The sequence below is a fragment of the Podarcis erhardii genome (genome assembly GCF_964252035.2).
Source record: "Podarcis erhardii genome assembly, chromosome: 10".
NCBI classification, from domain to species: domain Eukaryota; kingdom Metazoa; phylum Chordata; class Lepidosauria; order Squamata; family Lacertidae; genus Podarcis; species Podarcis erhardii.
In genome coordinates, this window is record NC_138500.1 from 30,569,191 (window position 1) to 30,588,598 (window position 19,408).

The window sequence follows — 19,408 nt, forward strand, 5'->3', positions numbered from 1 at the left end:
CTGTCACAAGAGACAAGGGCCCTGCAGGACTTGACATCTTTCCGCAGGGCCTGCAAGACAGAGCTGTTCCACCAGGCCTTTGGTCAGGGTGCAGCCTGACTCCCTCCTTTGGCAATCCTTACAAAACTTTAGTTTATGGTTGCCATCAATTTTGATTTTAATTTATTTTTATAATGTTTTTATAATGTTGTACTGTTTTAGTGTTGTTAGCCGCCCTGAGCCTGACTTCGGCTGGGGAGGGCGGGATATAAATAAAATTTATTATTATTATTATTATTATTATTATTATTATTATTATTATTACCCCTGGCTGTGGAGGGAGAGCATAGCCATAATGGTCAGTAGCCTTGGTAGCCTTATCCTCCATAACTTTGTCTAATTCTCTTTTGGAGCCATCCAAATTGGTGGCCATCACTGCCTCCTGAGAAAGTGAGGACCATGGTTTAACTATGTGCTGTGTGAAGAAGTACTCTGCTAATATATCTGTCAACATACCATTCTGTTTCCTTGGATGCCCGTGTTAAAAGTGTGTGTGATGTATGAAGTGGCCTTGAGACTCTGAGGAAGCTATAATCCTTGTTCACACATGAGCTTATCCATGACCTTTCCACATCATCAGAAGGCACAGGGTGACTGCAACAGCTATCGATTTTGATAGGAGCTGCAACTGTTCATTCACCATGAGCCCCTTTCCAGACATTTTGCACTGCTTTCAGGGGTTACAGAGCTTAGCTCCAGAACTTATTTGCTTAGCCCTCCGAGCTATTCTACGTACCAGAGCTCAGTCTGGGAACATTTAAATTAATAATGAAGGACTAGAGCAATCCTGCAGGGAGTGCACATAAGTTCATTGCTCTGACACTACACTGCTCAGCACACAAATAAACCACTCCTGAGCAGGTATTTGTGAGCCAGCTCTCAGCCCTAGCTGTTAAACTCCTGCATCGCAGGGGGCTGAATTAGAAGACCCTTGGGGTCCCTTCTAACTCTACAATTCTATGATTTTAAGCAACGCAATGTGGAGGGGGACCCAATTTCCTACTGAATTGGGTTCCTGTCCTGGGTCTTTGTTTTGCCTTGTTTGACCCTGAATGAATAAAGACAAACTTGCAAGCTTTTTATTCAGCAAGAGTTGGGTGCCATTAGATGATCTTTCCACTCACTCCAACTCTATCTTACGAAGATGAAGAGCTGCATTGTTCCTGGACCCATGGAAACTGGCTGAATTCCCCCCTCCAGTTCTCTAAAATCAAGGAACGCTTCAGGTAACACTTTTGTGATTAATCATATCAAGGTTTTCAAAAGTGATGTGGGAACCAAACCATCGCCTCTGTAGGGAAAATAAGGCATGGAGTGTACTGTGGAGAACAAAAGGGCTTGGATGGTGCCCTTTCCAAAAAGAGAGAATTAACAGGAAAACGCTTCATCAGGAAACGAGAGGAGGGCAATTGTGCTCTTTTATCCCCATGCCTCTGTGGGGAGCAAAGAAGAAGAAGAAGCTTCAATTGCAATTATGACAACTGAATCATCGGCATTAACAAGAGATATGTGAGGTCATTGGCTCTCTTCTGCCTGGTTCGAACCCTGGATTGGTTTCTTTGGTGAGCGGCACTGTTCTAGTTTTAATTCACTCAACGCTCAAGACTCATGCTGTGTCCCCGAGAGGCTGTTCCTCATTGTATTAAATTAGCTGGCCACTGGGGAGATGCTTCCGGGTCTCCACACACACCTTCGCTCTGCTTTGCTTTTGCCCCCATTACATCTGGGCTTTTTCCCTGCAGGATATGAGATGCACAGAATGTGGCCTGTTCAAATGCCATCCAGGTAGAGAATAGAGAGATCCACAAAGAAAAGAGACAATTGGGAGAACTGAGCAGTGACAGGGACAGATGAAAAGGAAGGATAAAAAAAAGTCATTATCCCTGCCCTCCCTTTGGAATGGCAAAGGGAGACATGATTCCTGATAAGAGCTCATGTTTGCAGATGGTTCAATTGTGTTGCCTGCTGGTGGCCTGGACCTCCCTTCTCCCTTTTTTTCTTTTGCTATTGATGCTGCCAAGCGACTGGAAAGGTTTTCTGATCCATGGAGTCTGGCTGATTTTGACAAAGGGTGCAGAGATACTGTCTGCTGCACCCTTTGATTGTTCCAGTTCTGGATTTAAATGCCATGTCCCTGTTTTTCATGTATGACTCCATCTGTTAATAGAAAAAAGGGTTTTTCGCTTTTGTTACTCTTGTTAGCGTCAAGGCAATCTGTCCTACATCGAATAATGAAAGGCTTCTTTACCTCCACCCCATCTCATTCCATTTTCTGTCTCTGTAATCTCTCTTTTCCCTTTCTCATTTCTCTCATTGCCCTTACTAAATGAATTTCTTGTTCCTATACAGTTCATTTTTCTTCCTTCTGCTCTCCAGTACCCCAATTTCCTATCATTATTAAGGAATTACAGTCCTGGCTCTTACACTGCCAAGGAGATGAACAAGATTTGTGCCTACATATTCCAAGTATTTGTGTTATGCCACCAAAGATTACTTCTCCCTTCGTGAAAGCTGCAAGGGAAATTCTATAAACTTTCTCTGCTTTTCCTGACAGCTGAATCAATTTGGGCAGGTCTAAGCACTGCCCTTTAATGGCACCCAAAACATGCCATTGGAGACTGATGTTTCAAGTCTACATTGTGGTTTTACACCCCCCCCCCCAAGCTCTGCCCCAGTGCCAGCAAACATAGAACAACAAATGGTTTAGAATGAAAGAATGATCTATAAATTTAGATTACAGTATATTAATTTGCTCCAGCGAGCTTATGGCTAGTGACCAAAGGCCCAGAATCACACCAAAAGAACGTGAATTGAAAATTCATTAAAAATTCTTGGCAAATTGTGGAAAGTTGTAAATAGTAATGAAAGCTAACTATATAAAAATGCTTACATTAATAAATGAAACAAGTACTGTGAGGCTACTATGAGCACTAAACAAAGGAAATATATGAAGAAATTATAAACAAAAAATGAAATACAAGAAAACAATTATCCTTCTAAACACCCTCCCTACAGTCCTGTTAACCGAAAAGCAATAGGAAAGTTTCATTCTCTTATAAAGACACTCTAAAACAATGTAGGAAAAGTTACTTAAGATATTAAAGTAAGAGACAATGGGCTTCATGGAATAATGAGTCAAAGGTCCATATCTACCAGACTTGGTGTGGTGATGACAACCTGTTTCCACTGGAAAATTCTCGAGCAAAAATAATCCATGAGGATTAGGTAAAAAAAATAAAAAAGGAGAACCCTAAGAAAAATCTAGGCTTTATGAGATCTATCCTGACAGTACAAGTCCCCTCTTAGCACAGAAAATTTTCCCAAAGAAATGCAAAAAGCACAGACCTACTCTCTGTCTCCCAAGCTAGCACACCTTCAGGGAAGGTGCTGTTGTGGGAATAAAGATTAACCACGTAGGCTAAAAATTGTAAGACAACATTCAGAGAGAGAAAAGTGTCCTCCCCACTCTCCAATAAAATGCTCCAGTTCTTAAGGCGCCAAGGGCCTTCTGGCGGTTCCCTCATTGCAAGAAGTAAGGTTACAGGGAACGAGACAGAGGGCCTTATCGGTAGTGGCGCCCACCCTGTGGAATACCCTCCCTTCAGATGTGAAGGAAATAAGTAGCTATCCTATCTTTAAAAGACATCTGAAGGCAGCCCTGTTCAGGGAAGTTTTTAACATTTAACGCTGTATTGTTTTTAATACTTGATTGGGAGCCGCCCAGAGTGACTGGGGAAACTCAGCCAGATGGGCGGGGTATAAATAATAAATTATTATTATATTATTTCTCTAATATAAAATTCTTTCACATCAAACATTTTCCCACATTCTGATATATTCTCCTTGACTTCTACCAAAATTCTATGTCTTCTTTGTTTCTCATCCTTTCGTTGCAACTTTCCTTTCTTATCAAATCTAAGCCATAAATTCTGCCTGAGCTTGGAAGAAGACCTAAGAAGATGCTAATATTGTACTGTACTTTCTTAAACTAGCAGCCCAAAACAAAGGCTTCTGTCTCTAAACAGGGATGAAAATACTGGTTAAAATAAAAATAAGCTTCTAATGTAGCAAATACAAAGTATAAAGGCAAACACTTGGAGAATTATCAGACAACAAGGGAAAACATCACTCACCACAACCTTAGAGAGCCCATATCTTATATCTCCATGTTTCAGCTCATAACAGCTGCTTTCCAGTTTAATCAGAGACACGGGCAATGCTTAAAATCTGAACAAGAAGTAAGTTGCATCAAAAGGTACCCCAAAATATAAGTGTATCAAGGTAATAAGATTGCTATTTCCCAATTAAACAGACATTCTGTGTTGTTCCAGCAGAGGCTTCAGTGTGTCACAGAGATAAATTATTTCATTTTTCTTAATTTTATTTGAAACAGGGAATAACCAAAATTCAGCTGTCAAGGAGCCCTTTTGGTGCTGCTACCAGAGAACTGTAAACCATTCAGTCACCCATCTTCAAAGGAAGAGATACAGCTCATGGCTATGTTTATCTCACAGTCTGTGTGGTTGGGAAAAGGCTCTTGCGGCCTTCAGGCTAGGCATATGATTATCATGGCTTCGTAAAACCAAACTTTGGTTCATACACTATGAGTATCTGCTCTTTCTATATAGCAATCAAGAAAAGAAGCCTGAACAGGAGCTTATTAACATACCTTGCCTAAACCCTGCTTATTCATTTGCCAAAATGGCTTCCTCTTATTACTCGTTAGTTTAATATGCAGGCGCTTTGCATAAAGTTTCCCAATTACACATAACAAACTAATTGGGCAATAATTTGCTGGGTAAGCTTCAGAGCCTTTCTGTCTGTATAATAAAATCAGAAGGAGGTTGTCAGCCTGCAGTTTACATGGCTGCTGATAGGCAGCTGCACAAATGGCAGCAGGATGACAGAGCAGGAGGTAGGTGACCTAGAGTCAGAAATCATCTTGCTCCTCTACTGCTTTTCTTCTAACAGTGATGCTGTTGTTTTGGTCCCTGACAGCAGGATCAGAGGCCAAGGAGGGTGGAAGTGGCAATAGAGTAAGACAAGGTGCAGTTTAGGTGAGCTGGAAGGGTGGGTTTGGCAAGGTGTAAAAGGAAGGAAGGGGGTTTGGTGAGGTGTAAAGGGAAGGAGGATGGAGTTGGCCAAGTATAAAGAGAGTGGAGATTGTTACAGAAAGAGTAGGTGATAGGGTTGGCTAGTGAAATAAGTAAGAGCAGCAGCCCCTACTTTTAAACATGTGGACAATTACTGCAGTGATCCAAGCCTCAGCACTCGTCCTATTAAATCAGTACAGTGGTGCCTCAGGTTACATACGCTTCAGGTTACAGACGCTTCAGGTTACAGACTCCACTAACCCAGAAATAGTACCTTGGGTTAAGAACTTTGCTTCAGGATGAGAACAGAAATCGTGCTCTGGTGGCGCAGTGGCACCAGGAGGCCTCATTCGCTAAAGTGGTGCTTTAGATTAAGAACAGTTTCAGGTTAAGAACGGACCTCCGGAATGAATTAAGCACTCAACCCGAGGTACCACTGTATATGTAAATACAGCTACCAGCAGAAGAGACCACAGGGTAACATTAAATTCCAAAAATTCTGGTGGTATAGAATCTATTCTCAGTGCTTTTCTATTTCTTAACTGGCAGTCAACTAATTACTCCCCTTTGTGAAGCTTGTTTCACCTTTTTCAGATGGACATGGAAGTGTACCACTTTCTACAAAGAGAGATGCTCTTATTATGAGTTGAGCCAAATTGGCAGGTAACAATGTACACCCAGCAGCTCCCATTGCATTTACAGCAGAGAGATTATTAGTAAATCCCAGCATTCTGGGGAAATGGGAACTGACTGTGTGATTTTGCAAATTCAGACATAACAATTGCCCAGGGATTGAGCAATGTTTGGAGGCTGAATTCCCCAAGCAAAGCTGGAAAGCTTTTTGCACCTTGATGAGGATGGTACATGTCAGATATTTCACCCTCAGCTGAGTCTGCTCTGTAAATCACCAGGGAGTTTTGAGCTCTCCAGATCTCATGGCCTAAAGCCTTTTTCTCTCCTATGCCCAATTATCTTATTGAAACCAATGTGGGTTGGGTGGTATTTATCAGAGAATATTTACGGGGGGAGGAGGAAAATGTTCAGAATGCATATTTTTAAAAGCTGTTGGGTGATCTCATAATTTCCCATCTGCTGAAGCGAGGGCGGGGTGTGGGGATTTGTGTATGATTCTTGGCTGCCAAACCATCAGAAAGAATGAAAGATGCCAGGTAATATTAATCATGTGAAATGTCAACGTCTGGAGTGGGGGGAAAGCGGGGGGGGGGGGGCGGAGAGAAAAGCAGTCTCTGCTTTTGCAATATGTGAGTCTACTTAGGTAAAGGGTAAAGGGACCCCTGACCATTAGATCCAGTCGTGACCGACTCTGGGGTTGTGGCGCTCATCTCGCTTTATTGGCAGAGGGAGCCAGCATACAGCTTCCGGGTCATGTGGCCAGCATGACTAAGCCACTTCTGGCGAACCAGAGCAGCACACAGAAACGCCGTTTACCTTCCCGCTGGAGCGGTACCTATTTATCTACTTGCACTTTGATGTACTTTCAAACTGCTAGGTTGGCAGGAGCAGGGATCGAGCAACAGGAGCTCACCCCGTCACGGGGATTCGAACTGCCGACCTTCTGATCGGCAAGTCCTAGGCTCTTTGGTTTAACCCACAGTGCCACCCGCGTCCCTTGTGTGAGTCTACTTAGATGGGATTAATTTCATTCATTGTCAGTTGCACACATTTACCTAAGGAGATCAAAAGCCGTCAGTTATTAAAGCATCAGAAAATCCAGTGTCTGAGACTTTCACCAGCTAAGGTAAAAGAAGACTGCTTCACAAACTCATGCCCAACTTATTAGAAGCTTTATTGGTTTGTTGTGGATCATTTGGGGACTTATGAGATGCATCCTGTCCCCATCTTTGCAGAGGTTCCCCTGGTAGCTGAAATAGTAATAGAATCACAGAAATTTAGAGCTGGAAAGAGCCCAAAGGACCATCTAGTCTAACCCCCACTATGCAGGAATCACAGCTAAACAATCCCTGACAGATAGCCAGCCAGCCAACCTCTCTTTAAAAACCTCTAATGAAGGAGAGTCCATCACCTTCCAAGGTAGTCCGTTCTACTGTTGAACAGCTCTTACCATCAGGAAGTTCTTTCTAATGATTAGTTAGAATCCCCATTCTTGTAATTTGAGCCCATTGGTTCGGGCCCTGCCCCCTGCAGCAGCAGCAGCAGCAGCAGAGAACCAGCTTGCTCCTCCTACATGTGACAGCTCTTCAGATATTTGAAGATGGCTCTCATATCACCTCTCATATTCTTCTCTTCTCCACACTAAACACATCCAACTCCCTCAACTGTTCCTCAGTCACACAATGTGCTGGAGTTTCGGAAGCTTAACAGAGCTTGCAAAGTGTGGGATGTGATAAGAATATGTGATAATTAAGAACATGATGCCCCTGGGTAAATCTCAGCTTAGCCACAAACTCATTAGGCGGTTTTAGGAAAGCCACCATCTCTTCACCTCAGTCATATTATGGGAATAATAATGGTGACTTATGTTGACGGTTTGGTCTAAAGATTACGGATAATAAGTAATACTGTCAAGTCTTACAGGGTTGTTCTACAACAGGGTTTAGGTACCTGTGGCCATGCAGATTTTGTTGGGCTCCAGTTCCTCTCAGCCAAAGGGTCAAAGGCAATGGGAGTTAAAGTGAGCAACTTCTGCAGAGCCACAGGTCTCTCTCATCCCACCCTATTCTAAAAATTAGTGTCAGGGCCGCCCCAGTCATTAGATGGGGTGAGGCCACTGCCTCAGGTGGCAGAAGCCCCCAAGGTGGCCCTCCCATGGATGCCCCACTTGCCCTGCTGTCTCCAGCAAGGGGGGAGAAGCGTTGCCTGTTTGGGCACCAATTTCAGTGGAGATTTTGCTGATTTTGGCTGAGATCTCACTGAAATCGCCTGAAATCTTACAACGTGCACAATATCTCACCCAAAATTGATGCTGCTTCTCCTCCAGCAGTGGAGACGGCAAGGCAGGTGGTGAAGGCAGTGGTGGCAGGGCAGATGATGTAGGCAGCAGCAACAGGGGCAGCAGGGCAGGACAGCACTTCCTGTTTTGCCTGAAGCATTGAAATGGAACATGCCACTCCAGCACCAAGCTCTGCCCAGAGGTCAGAACTGCAAAATTGTGTACAGACATGCACAGGCGTGCCATCTATGCCAAGCCCCCCCAGATTTCAGTGAAGGTCCCGGGCCCCCTCCAAGTTCTGTGGCATCCCCGCGCACACACCGCAGGCTGTCTGCACGACACATCAGCATGCCCCGTGATGTGCATGAGTAATGTCAGCACACTGCGGGGCATGCTGCCATCATGTGTGCACACTACAGGGCGTGCACACACCGTGTAGTGATGTCATGTGGCCTCGGGCCCCCTCAGTCATGGGGGCAAGATGGACATGAATAAATTCAGCCCTGAATCTAATGGACTGAATCTACACACATTAAGCAATATTAAGCAGTTGGTCCCTTACCTTTCTCGCCCTGACCTGGCCACAGTGATCCATACGACGGTCACCTCCAGGCTTGATTATTGTAACTCACTCTATGCAGGGCTGCCCTTGAAGCTGACCCAGAAACTCCAGCAGTTGCAGAATGCCGCGGCGAGGCTCCTTACAGGGCCCTTGCCGCAGGATCACATTCATCCAGTGCTTTACCAATTGCACTGGCTACCAGTGGAGTACAGGGTCAGGTTTAAGGTGCCGGTTTTGACCTTTAAAGCCCTATGTGGCCTAGGACCCACGTACCTATGGGACCGCCTCTCCTGGTATGCCCTGCAGAGGACCTTAAGGTCCACAAATGACAACATTTTGAAGGTTCTAAGTGGCAAGGGGGTTAGATTGGTCTCAACTAGGGCCAGGACCTTTTCAGTACTGGCCCCGACTTGCTGGAACGCTCTGTCACAAGAGACTAGGGCCCTGCGGGACTTGACATCTTTCTGCAGGGCCTGCAAGACAGAGCTGTTCAGTCTGACCCTTATGTTTCCCTCCCCTTATGGTTTTGATCTATGGGCTACTTTTAAAATGAGGCTGCATTTTTTCCCTGTTATGTTTTTACTGTAATTTTACTGGTGTTAGCCACCCTGAGCCTGGCTCTGGCCAGGGCGGGTGGGTTTTAATAAAATTTATTATTATTATTATTATTATTATTATTATTATTATTATTATTATTATTACAGTTGTTGTGAGACATAGGTAGCCTTCTGTCTAGAACTGAGCTTTGAGAGGGTGTCCCCCCCCCACCCCATTATTTGAGGAGAAGTCAGATTGGCTGGCCCCTCCACATTGGTGTTCTATTGCAGGTGTATTCTGCATTAGTGATGGATTTATTCTGCTTTAGCTTGCTTTGTGATGCTACCATATTATTGATGTCTGGAGTGCTACCATGATGTCCCCAGTGCTACCATATTATTGATGTCTGGAGAGGTTCTAAGCACTACAAAACTGGGACTGAAACATACCAGAACATTTGTGGTATGTTATGGGATCTCAACATTTGTGGTATGTTATAGGGACGCGGGTGGCGCTGTGGGTAAAACCTCAGTGCCTAGGACTTGCCGATCGCATGGTCGGCGGTTCGAATCCCCGCGGCGGGGTGCGCTCCCGTTGCTCGGTCCCAGCGCCTGCCAACCTAGCAGTTCGAAAGCACCCCCGGGTGCAAGTAGATAAATAGGGACCGCTTACTAGCGGGAAGGTAAACGGCGTTTCCGTGTGCTGCGCTGGCTCGCCAGAGCAGCTTCGTCACGCTGGCCACGTGACCCGGAAGTGTCTGCGGACAGCGCTGGCTCCCGGCCTCTAGAGTGAGATGAGCACACAACCCTAGAGTCTGTCAAGACTGGCCCGTACGGGCAGGGGTACCTTTACCTTTACCTTTACCTTTATGGGATCTCAGCAGGACATTGCAGAGTATGCATTGAATGGAAATGGTCTGGTATGACCAGCCCAAATCTTTTGCAGGCACAAACTGTATTGAAAGCAGGATTACGTGCGACTGCTGCGATAGCCTCATAAGCACAAATCATGAATGAGCAAGAAAAAGGATATTGGGGGGGGTGCAAGTCAGTGGAGATAAAAGAGATGGGAGCTTTTAACAAATAAAGCAACAAGCACAATTTTAATTAGATAATCATACGAGGCACTTGGAAAGAACCCCACCCAAAGAATGCATAGCTTGCCAGTGGCTCCTGACTCCCCAAAGCTCACTCAGCTTTCACCCTGGAGGGTGGCAAGAGCTCATTTCACTTATGTTCCTAAATACGGGTTGTATCTGGTTGAAACATGCTCAGAATAGACCCGCTGAAATTAATGGACACGAATAAGGTAGCTCCATTGATTTCAATGGGTCTACTTTGAGGAGGACTTAGCTGGATACAACCCTGTGTCTGTAGGAAGCCCAGGACCACACCGGATGCAAACTTTTGTTGAAACGTGCACCAAATGGACTCTTTACTTGCCCACTGTCACCCTAATATCAACCTAATCAGAAATAAGATGCTAATCTCTAAGAAGAAACCAGCAGAAATTAGTCATTTCTTTGGAAAGAAATGGACTAACAAAGTTGTCACAAAAAAACAGATTAATCCTGAACAACAAAATAACACAGCAAGAGATTGAACAAGCTATCCAGAATATGCAATTGGGCAAATCTCCAGGGCCAGACGGTCTGACCTCCAAGTATTATAAGACATTAAAAGACTATTTGATCCAACCATTGATGGAGGTCTGTAATGAAATTATGGAAGGGAAGAAGGCGCCGGAATCGTGGAAGGAAGCTTTTATCACATTGATACCAAAATCTGAAGCTGAAAAGACACAACTTAAAAACTATCGTCCCATCTCCCTTCTGAATGTGGATTACAAAATATTTGCAGACATTTTGGCAAGTAGATTTAAAAGAGTTCTTAATGAAGTAATCCATAAAGACCAGGCAGGCTTTCTCCCAGGCAGACATATGTTTGCAAATACTAGGAACATTATTGACGTTTTGGAACTTTTGCAAACAGATATAAATACAAAAGCAGTGTTAATTTTTATAGACGCGGAGAAGGCCTTTGACAATATCTCTTGGAAATTTATGAAGGGAAATTTGAATGAAATGGGAGTGGGACGGGGGTTTGAGAATGGGATTGACGCAATATATTCAGAACAAAAGGCTAAACTAATAGTTAACAATGTGGTCACAGAAGAGTTCAAAATTGAAAAAGGAACACGACAAGGCTGCCCGATTTCCCCTTTGTTATTTATTTCGGTTCTGGAGGTGCTCTTGAACTTGATCAGAGGGGACCGGTTGGTGGAAGGGATTCAGGTCGGAGCGAAACAATACAAACTGAAAGCTTTTGCAGATGACCTAGTTTTGACTCTGCAGGAGCCAGAATCTAGTACGAAAAGAGTATTACAACTGATACAGGATTTTGGTCGGGTGGCAGGATTTAAATTAAATAAACAGAAAACTAAAGTGTTGGGAAAAAATTTGACAGATATAGAGTCGGAAAGGTTTCAGAGAGAAACAGAACTAACTATGGTTAAAAAAGTAAAATACCTAGGGGTAAACATAACAGCAAAAAACCTGAGTCTATTTAAGGATAATTATGAAAAATGTTGGTCTGAAATTAAGAGAGACTTGGATAGTTGGACAAAATTGAAGCTTTCTTTGTTAGGCCGAATTGCTGCTATCAAGATGAATGTATTGCCAAAAATGTTGTTTTTGTTTCAAACATTACAGATTGTGGACAAAACGGAGTGCTTCCGGAAGTGGCAGAAAGATATATCCAGATTTGTCTGGCAGGGCAAAAAGCCCAGAATTAAGTTTAAGATATTAACAGATGCGAAAGAAAGAGGGGGCTTTGCCCTGCCAGACTTAAAGTTGTACTATGAAGCCGCAGCTTTTTGCTGGCTAAAAGACTGGCTACTTCTCGAAGACACTGACGTGTTGGACTTGGAAGGTTTTAACAATGCTTTTGGTTGGCATGCATACTTATGGTATGATAAAGTTAAGATCAATAAGGCCTTTAAGAACCATATTGTCAGGAAAGCAGTGTTTAATGTCTGGACAAAATACAAAGACTTACTGGAAAATAAAACTCCAAGGTGGCTCTCACCTCTGGAGGCTAAGGCCCTAAAAAGACCCAATATGGAGGCTAAATGGCCAAAATATTGGGAAATATTAGAAAAAGATGGAGACAATTGGAAATTGCAGAGTTTAGAGAAAATGAAGGATAAGGTGCGAGACTGGTTACATTATGCTCAGATTAAAGAAGTTTTTAAAAATGATAAAAAGTTAGGGTTCCAGGTGGAGAAATCGAAGTTAGAAACTGAATTGTTAGAACCAAAGACTAAGGTATTATCTAGAATGTATAACTTGCTGTTAAAATGGAATACACAAGACGAAATGGTTAAATCGGCTATGATAAAATGGGCACAGGACATTGGGCATAACATTATGTTTGAGGACTGGGAAAGGTTGTGGACCACTGGGCTGAACTTCACCGCATGTAATGCTCTGAAGGAAAATGTAATGAAAATGATATATAGATGGTACATGACCCCAGTTAAACTTGCCAAAATATACCATTCGTCTGATAATAAATGTTGGAAATGTAAGGAAAACGAAGGAACATTCTTTCACCTCTGGTGGACATGCCCTAAGGTGAAGGTCTTCTGGGAAATGATATATAATGAGCTGAAAAAGGTATTTAAGTATACCTTCACTAAGAAACCAGAGGCCTTCCTTCTGGGTATTGTCGGCCAGAAGGTGTTAAAGAAGGACCGAACATTTTTTATGTATGCAACAACGGCAGCAAGGATACTCATCGCAAAAAACTGGAAAACTCAAGATCTACCCACACTGGAAGAGTGGCAGATGCAACTGATGGACTATATGCAACTGGCCGAGATGACTGGCAGAATCCGTGACCTGGGAGAAGAGAAGATGGAGGAAGACTGGGAGAAATTTAAGAAGTATCTACAAAAACATTGTAATTTGGTTGAATGCTAAGAAGGATGCTAGATTATAAAAAACTGGCCACCACTAAATTAGATTTGAAATTTGATGATAAGTGAGACTAAAGAAAATATAAAATTTTTTGGAAGAAGTGCTAGATTATATTTGAATGAGTGGACATGAGATTGTAAACAAGTTGATAATTTGTTTGGAAAAAACTTTTAACGATGTAAATGGGAGCGGGAGACGTGAGGGAGCCCAAAGAAGTGATGAAATTATGTCTGTGATAGAAGTAAGACTGTTTATTATTTGTGCATTTATATTTAAAAACTTTAATAAATATTTATAAAAAAAAAAAGAAATTAGTCATGGTTAATGGGATTTCAGATAGTCTCAATTAAGGCTGCAAGCAGGGAGCCAACTGGGTGAAAAATGAGGACAGAAAAGAAAGAAAGGCTTGTGAGCAAATTAAACTCAGTATGATTTGTTTCAAAGAAAATGTGGTTAGGATTGTGCTGCATGTTCTGTTTTACGGCTTTCGGTGGTATAACTAATCAAAGTAATGGTTGCTTGTTTCTTTTCTCCCCTACCCTGAGAAGCGGTCTCAGAAGCTGCAGTCAAGAGTAAAATGGGGAGGAGGGACTGGTTATTTGTCTGCTCAAAAGCCATCCACAAGCAGCTTTCCCTCTGGTGGGTAACAAAACTTGGGGTTCCCAGTTCGGAACAGGCAGTTTTGAGCAGGCAAGTGGCGGGGGGTGGGGTGGAATTAAGTGTCTCCTCTTTCTGCTGCTCTTCCACTCCTGATGCCAGCCTCCAAACCAGCTTTTCACTAAAAAGAAAGGTACACACAACTGCCTGTATACCATGGTTTAGCCCATCACATCTAATTTGAGCTGGATTGTGACCTCAGGTGAGTCCTTAAGGGGTTTAGTCATTACTACCATAAACCACATTGATCTGGGATTATGATCTGGGTCATAAAAACCAGAGCACTTCAGTGTGAATTAAGATCCAAAATCTTTAATAGGCATTTGATAAATCTTCCCCAAATCCTGTTAATGTCTCACAGTCATAACACAACACATAGATTATAGTAATAATCTTATTTCAAATCCCTTCTCAAATTTCTGCAGAATCAATGGATGCTCTCTAACGTATGTCAGCATGCAGATAAAAAGTCTGTGGGGAAATCCAGTGCAAGTTTAGTAGTGTTAATTCCATTTGATTTCAGCGGGAGATAATCAATCATGTATTCAATTCCCCTTAAAAAACTTAAATGTGTTTAAATTTGGCTCTATGGGTCTGTTATTAAGAGGCTGTTTTAAATTAAATCAAACTAGTGTTTCACTTACTTGAATTTTGTTTTTTCTGAATTCTTCAGTAAAAGAACCCTTCTCAGTATCTGATGAGGAAACTCAGAGCAAAATTTCTAAAATAGCACAATGCCTGCACAAGCTGCTCTGCCTGTGGTTGACTGGGTCAGGCGTTGTTCATTGCTTTCCCCCTGAAATATTAGTTGGGAATGGCAATAACCTGCCTTGCCAGCTTGCAAAGATCCTGGAATCTTAGAACTGGAAGGTGCCAAAGGATCGTGCCCTGAGGCAGAACCACCCACCTATCAGGCACCCGTTTAGACTGCAATCCTGTAAAGAAATTTAATAAATGATGATGATGATAAGTTACCTAGGAGTAAGCTCTATTGAAACCAGTGGGACTTTCTTCTAAATAAACATGCATAGAATCACCCTATATCAGGAGGGGAGAAATAGATTCCTCAGCACCTCCAGCATGATTGGCATGGGCATGGGCATTCTGCACAATGTGTGCCTGTCAGATTTCTTCTAGACACTCTGCAGACAAATCAATCACATGAACCACCAGGGCTTTCTACCATTAAGGGATCTTGTATGAGAGTGCTGTCTGAAAGGAATGAACCATCAGTGCTGCCTCTTAGTGATTGCCATGGACATATTTTAACTGTTTCACAGTCAAAAACGCAGCTCTACAAGACAGCCTATCACACTTGGATCTGAAAGACTGGGGCTCCGAAAGGACTGTTGTAAAAGTGAATGGCAGAAATTTGTATGCTTGAGTTCAACAGTTTTACATGCTATAGGCATGGTCATTAATAGCAAACAAGCATGGCTTTATCTTGAACTATGAATATACCCATCCATATAGTCCAGCTCACAAGCTGGCCAGGTGGAATCCAAGAGAGAAGTGCATTGCTTAATGCACCTTGACTGGGACTTACATGAGCCATGGTTCAAATCATCTAGAGAACAACTGTCTCTGGAAAGGCATGAAAGTCAGCATCTGATGAGCTTCTTAGAGGAGAGAGTGTTCCATAAACAGGGTGTAAGGATCAAGAAGGTTCTCTCTCCAGTAGTTAACTGCCTTATCTCCAATGGTGGTGGTTAGGGTGGGGCACTGAAAAGAGGGCTTTTGAAGATTATTATGAATGTCTGGGCAGGCTATGACTTTACCCAATGACTATGTACTGTACCGGACGCGGGTGACGCTGTGGATTAAACCACAGAGCCTAGGACTTGCTGATCAGAACGTTGGCGGTTCGAATCCCTGTGACGCGGTGAGCTCCCATTGCTCGGTCCCTGCTCCTGCCAACCTAGCAGTTCAAAAGCATGTTAAAGTACAAGTAGATAAATAGGTACCGCTCCAGCGGGAAGGTAAACAGCGTTTCCGTGTGCTGCTCTGGTTCGCCAGAAGCGGCTTAGTCATGCTGGCCACATGACCCGGAAGCTGTTCGCAGGCTCCCTCGGCCAATAAAGCCCTTTACCTTTACCTATGTACTGTACCAGATCTCACAAATTCTAAAAGGAATTCAGCCTGGAACTTCAACCAGTGTATAATTACTGTACTAACCATCCAACCTTTGCTTTTTTAAAACAACAACAACAACAACCTCCCTGATGTATAACGGAAAGCAGGGATACAAACAGTGTCTTGCTAACTTTTGCCAGGATCCAGGACCACAGGAGGCTCTGAACCAGAGATTCAGTCTGGGCACAGCATTAAAGTCTGGCCAAAGGAGAAAACTGCAAGGCTGGTTGCAGATGTACATAAAAATACAGCAGTGAACCTACTGTAGAAGTGCACACATACAGTTTTCTGTTGGTACACATGCAGCCCCACAAATGTAAACTGCGAAAGCAATAAAAGCATGTGTTTGCCAATATCCTTGACATGAATTCACTCATCAGAAAGGTGGGATTGGCTTCCACTCCTTTGAGAGTGTGCACTCAGTGGCAAATAATATAACGTGCAAATTGCACCTCTCTGATTAGGAACCCTGATCTCAGCATCAGCTAGTCAAAGCACATCCACAGAGCATGGGAGTTCAAAGCTCTTTCCTCCCTCTCCCTTTCTCACGCAGCCGTAAAGCAGAAAATATCTCTCTAGGGAAACATCAGCAGTAGCTCTTTGTGTGAGGTTTGCTCTCATCCATCTGTAATCAGGCAGGAGGCAGAAATCTGGGGCAAGGATTCCAAGATGAGTAATAAGAGAATCCTGGTGGTGTGGGGGGAGAGGTGGGGGGAAGGCCCTAGGGCCAATATCTTGAATGTACAGGGGTGTGAAATAATATCTAACTTCATCAAACAACTTTCAAGATATTGTGATTTTTAAAAACCAAAGACAAAATGACCTAGTGGCAGAGCCACCAAGCATTTTACACTGGCCTACTAGTAATACCATGTGCAGTGCAGGAGTTGACACTGGAGTAGAACTATGTCTTTGACTTTAATAGAGTTCTTAACAGGAACAGAAGAAAATAATAAATGAATCCATTTCCAAGAATTTATGTTGTTGCCTTTATTAATCTGAGTAACTGGTGGGTATACGGATATCAAGCAATGCGGCATGAAAATAATAAAATTAATGTTTTAAGCAATTAATAACACAGAGACAGGAGTATGCTCGTGGGGAATTAAAGCAATAATTAGTTCAAAGCAAAACTGAATAGGATTTGGATCCCCTAATGCAGTATCAAATTTCATAAACTTCTACTATCAGGTGCTCTAATATATAACATGCCCCCAGGTTTTTCGTAATATATAGTATTTCAACAGAAGAGAAGAAAACTCTGTCTCCCGAGAATTAATTAAAATGTGACTAGAAAGGAAATGTGCTCTGATGATAGGGACAGAATGGCTGTGGGGTGTGTGATGATAATCTGACCCAAGCATATGTCTATTTGGCTTTTGGCTTTTTGTTTTATCTCAGTATATCTGTTTGTTCACCTGCTTGTATGCACATTTCTGTACATATCCTATTTCTTTAACAGGTAATGTTTGTGAGCCATCAAAGAGATTCCTTACAGAGAGTACTAGAATGCAACTCACACGTATGTGCTCAGTGCAACAGCCAAGTACAGTGGTGCCTCAGGTTAAGAACTTAAATCGTTCTGGAGGTCCGTTCTTAACCTGAAACTGTACTTAACCTGAGGTACCACTTTAGCTAATGGGGCCTCCTGCTGCCGCCACACAATTTGTTCTCATCCTGAAGCGAAGTTCTTAACCCGAGGTACTATTTCTGGGTTAGCGGTGTCTGTAACCTGAAGCGTCTGTAACCTGAGGTACCACTGTATTCATCATCCCCTCATTACACACACACACACACACACACACACAGTCACCCTCCACCCAAGTCCCAAACCTAGACACACACATCTTACCCAGTTAAGGCCAAGTGATTTACCAGAATATACCACAGCTACGATTAAATTACATGAATTATTAAAATGCAATTTAAAAACAACAACCTTATGGGCAGAAGCAGAGGGGAACATGACTGTTCACAAACTAATAGCCTATCCTTATGGGAGAAAGATTGCTCCCATCCACAATTTAGGCAATGGTCTTGCGGGGGGAGGTAATTAAAAATATTGGCAATGTGTGTGATAAAATGTGTGTGTGACACACACACACACACAGAGAGAGAGAGAGAGAGAGAGAGAGAGGCCATGAACAAGGAGATGCAGTAGTAATAATGGAGAGAAACCTGCCTGGGACTGAGGGTATGTGTGCCCATCATCTTCTCTTCAGTATTTACCCTGAAGTTAATTTATTATAGCAAGATGAAGTTGCCATCTGTCTTCTTGCTATGCTGGAAGTGGAGCTTCAGTTACTTCCTAGCAGATCTTGGTTTACCTCTTGTGAGTCTCCCCTAACCACTGCTTATGCGTAGGCTTTTAAGTGCCTGATAATATAACTCCTGATTACAGCAAAGGAGGTAAAAGTAACGTGTGCATAAGGCAGAGGGGAAGCGAAAGGATGGGATAGTAAAGGAGAGGGAGAACCTAAAAGGAACTGGCTTACGAAGGGCGGTGCGTTTTCATTTTTTACCTCTATCTTGTCGATCCTGTCTTTCAGCGACCTGACAGCCTCCTCGAGCTCCTGAATCATGGCCGGCGAGTCCCAGGGCAGGTCGCCCATGGTGTCTTGCCTGGGGACGCCCCAGACGGAGGGGCTATCCTGGAAACTAAGTTCAAGGCCGTTCTCGCACCGGCTCAGCTTGGTGGTCAGCTCCCGGATAGTCTCCTGGTCAATGAGGATCTGGTCTTTCTGCTGCTGCGCCGTCAGCCGCAGCTGCTCGGCCGTGCTCTGGAGGAAGAGCAGCTCTTCGCTGGCGGCGGCCGCCCCGGGGCTGTCCCCCTGCGGGCTCCCCTCCGACGGGCACTCGACGGTCAGCGGGGTGCACAGGAAGCGGCTGAAGAGCTGCTGGTGCTGCTGCGGCCGGGCGCTGGCCAGCAGGTCCAGCAGCGCGTCGTGGGGCCCCGCCGAGAAGCCCCCGTAGGGGCTCTCTCCAGCACCATGGAGAGCGCCCAGCGTTTTGTCGGCCGAGCCCGAGGCGGGCAGCAGGGCCGCAGCCGCGGCGTTGGAGCCATTATCAGCACCTTGGAGAGCTCCTTTGCCGCCGGCCGCAGGGTAGACGCTCGCGATGATGCAAATGATTGCACCAAGGAAAGCCAGCATCCCTGCGGCCAGGAGCACCACCAGAAACTTCAGGGTGGCAGCTTCGAGGGCGACCCCAGCCAAGAGAAAGCGGCACCCCGAGGGGGGGGAGCCGGGGGTGGGAGAGAGAAAAGGGGCGGGAGGGGAAAGCGGCACGAGGTGGGGGAGAGAGGAGCCGGGGAGCTGGAGAGAGAGAGAGAGAGAGGACGGGCTGCTGGAGAAGCCCCGGCTTCCTTCTGCCACCTGAACCAAGGCTGTTGATTATATCTTGATTGGAGAGCGCGAGCGGGGACGTCATCGACTCTTCCTCTCCGGGCCCCTCCGGCGGCTGCCTGGTAACCCTTTCGGCGCCGGGAGGAGCGGAGG

The 19,408-nt window shown here is 44.2% G+C and overlaps 1 protein-coding gene across 2 annotated transcripts in view; it reads right to left on the bottom strand.

Annotated features, from left to right (window-relative positions):
* NPTXR (neuronal pentraxin receptor) overlaps positions 1–19,408 on the bottom strand; it is a 32,094-nt gene extending 12,686 nt beyond the window's left edge. The window contains exon 1 of one of the 2 annotated variants that reach the window (XM_081879386.1): positions 18,434–19,408. In XM_081879386.1, coding sequence (XP_081735512.1) covers positions 18,434–19,063 — 630 coding nt within the window. In that variant the 5' untranslated portion in view covers positions 19,064–19,408. The remainder of the gene's footprint in view (positions 1–18,433) is intronic. The other variant, XM_081879385.1, reaches the window with a different exon arrangement.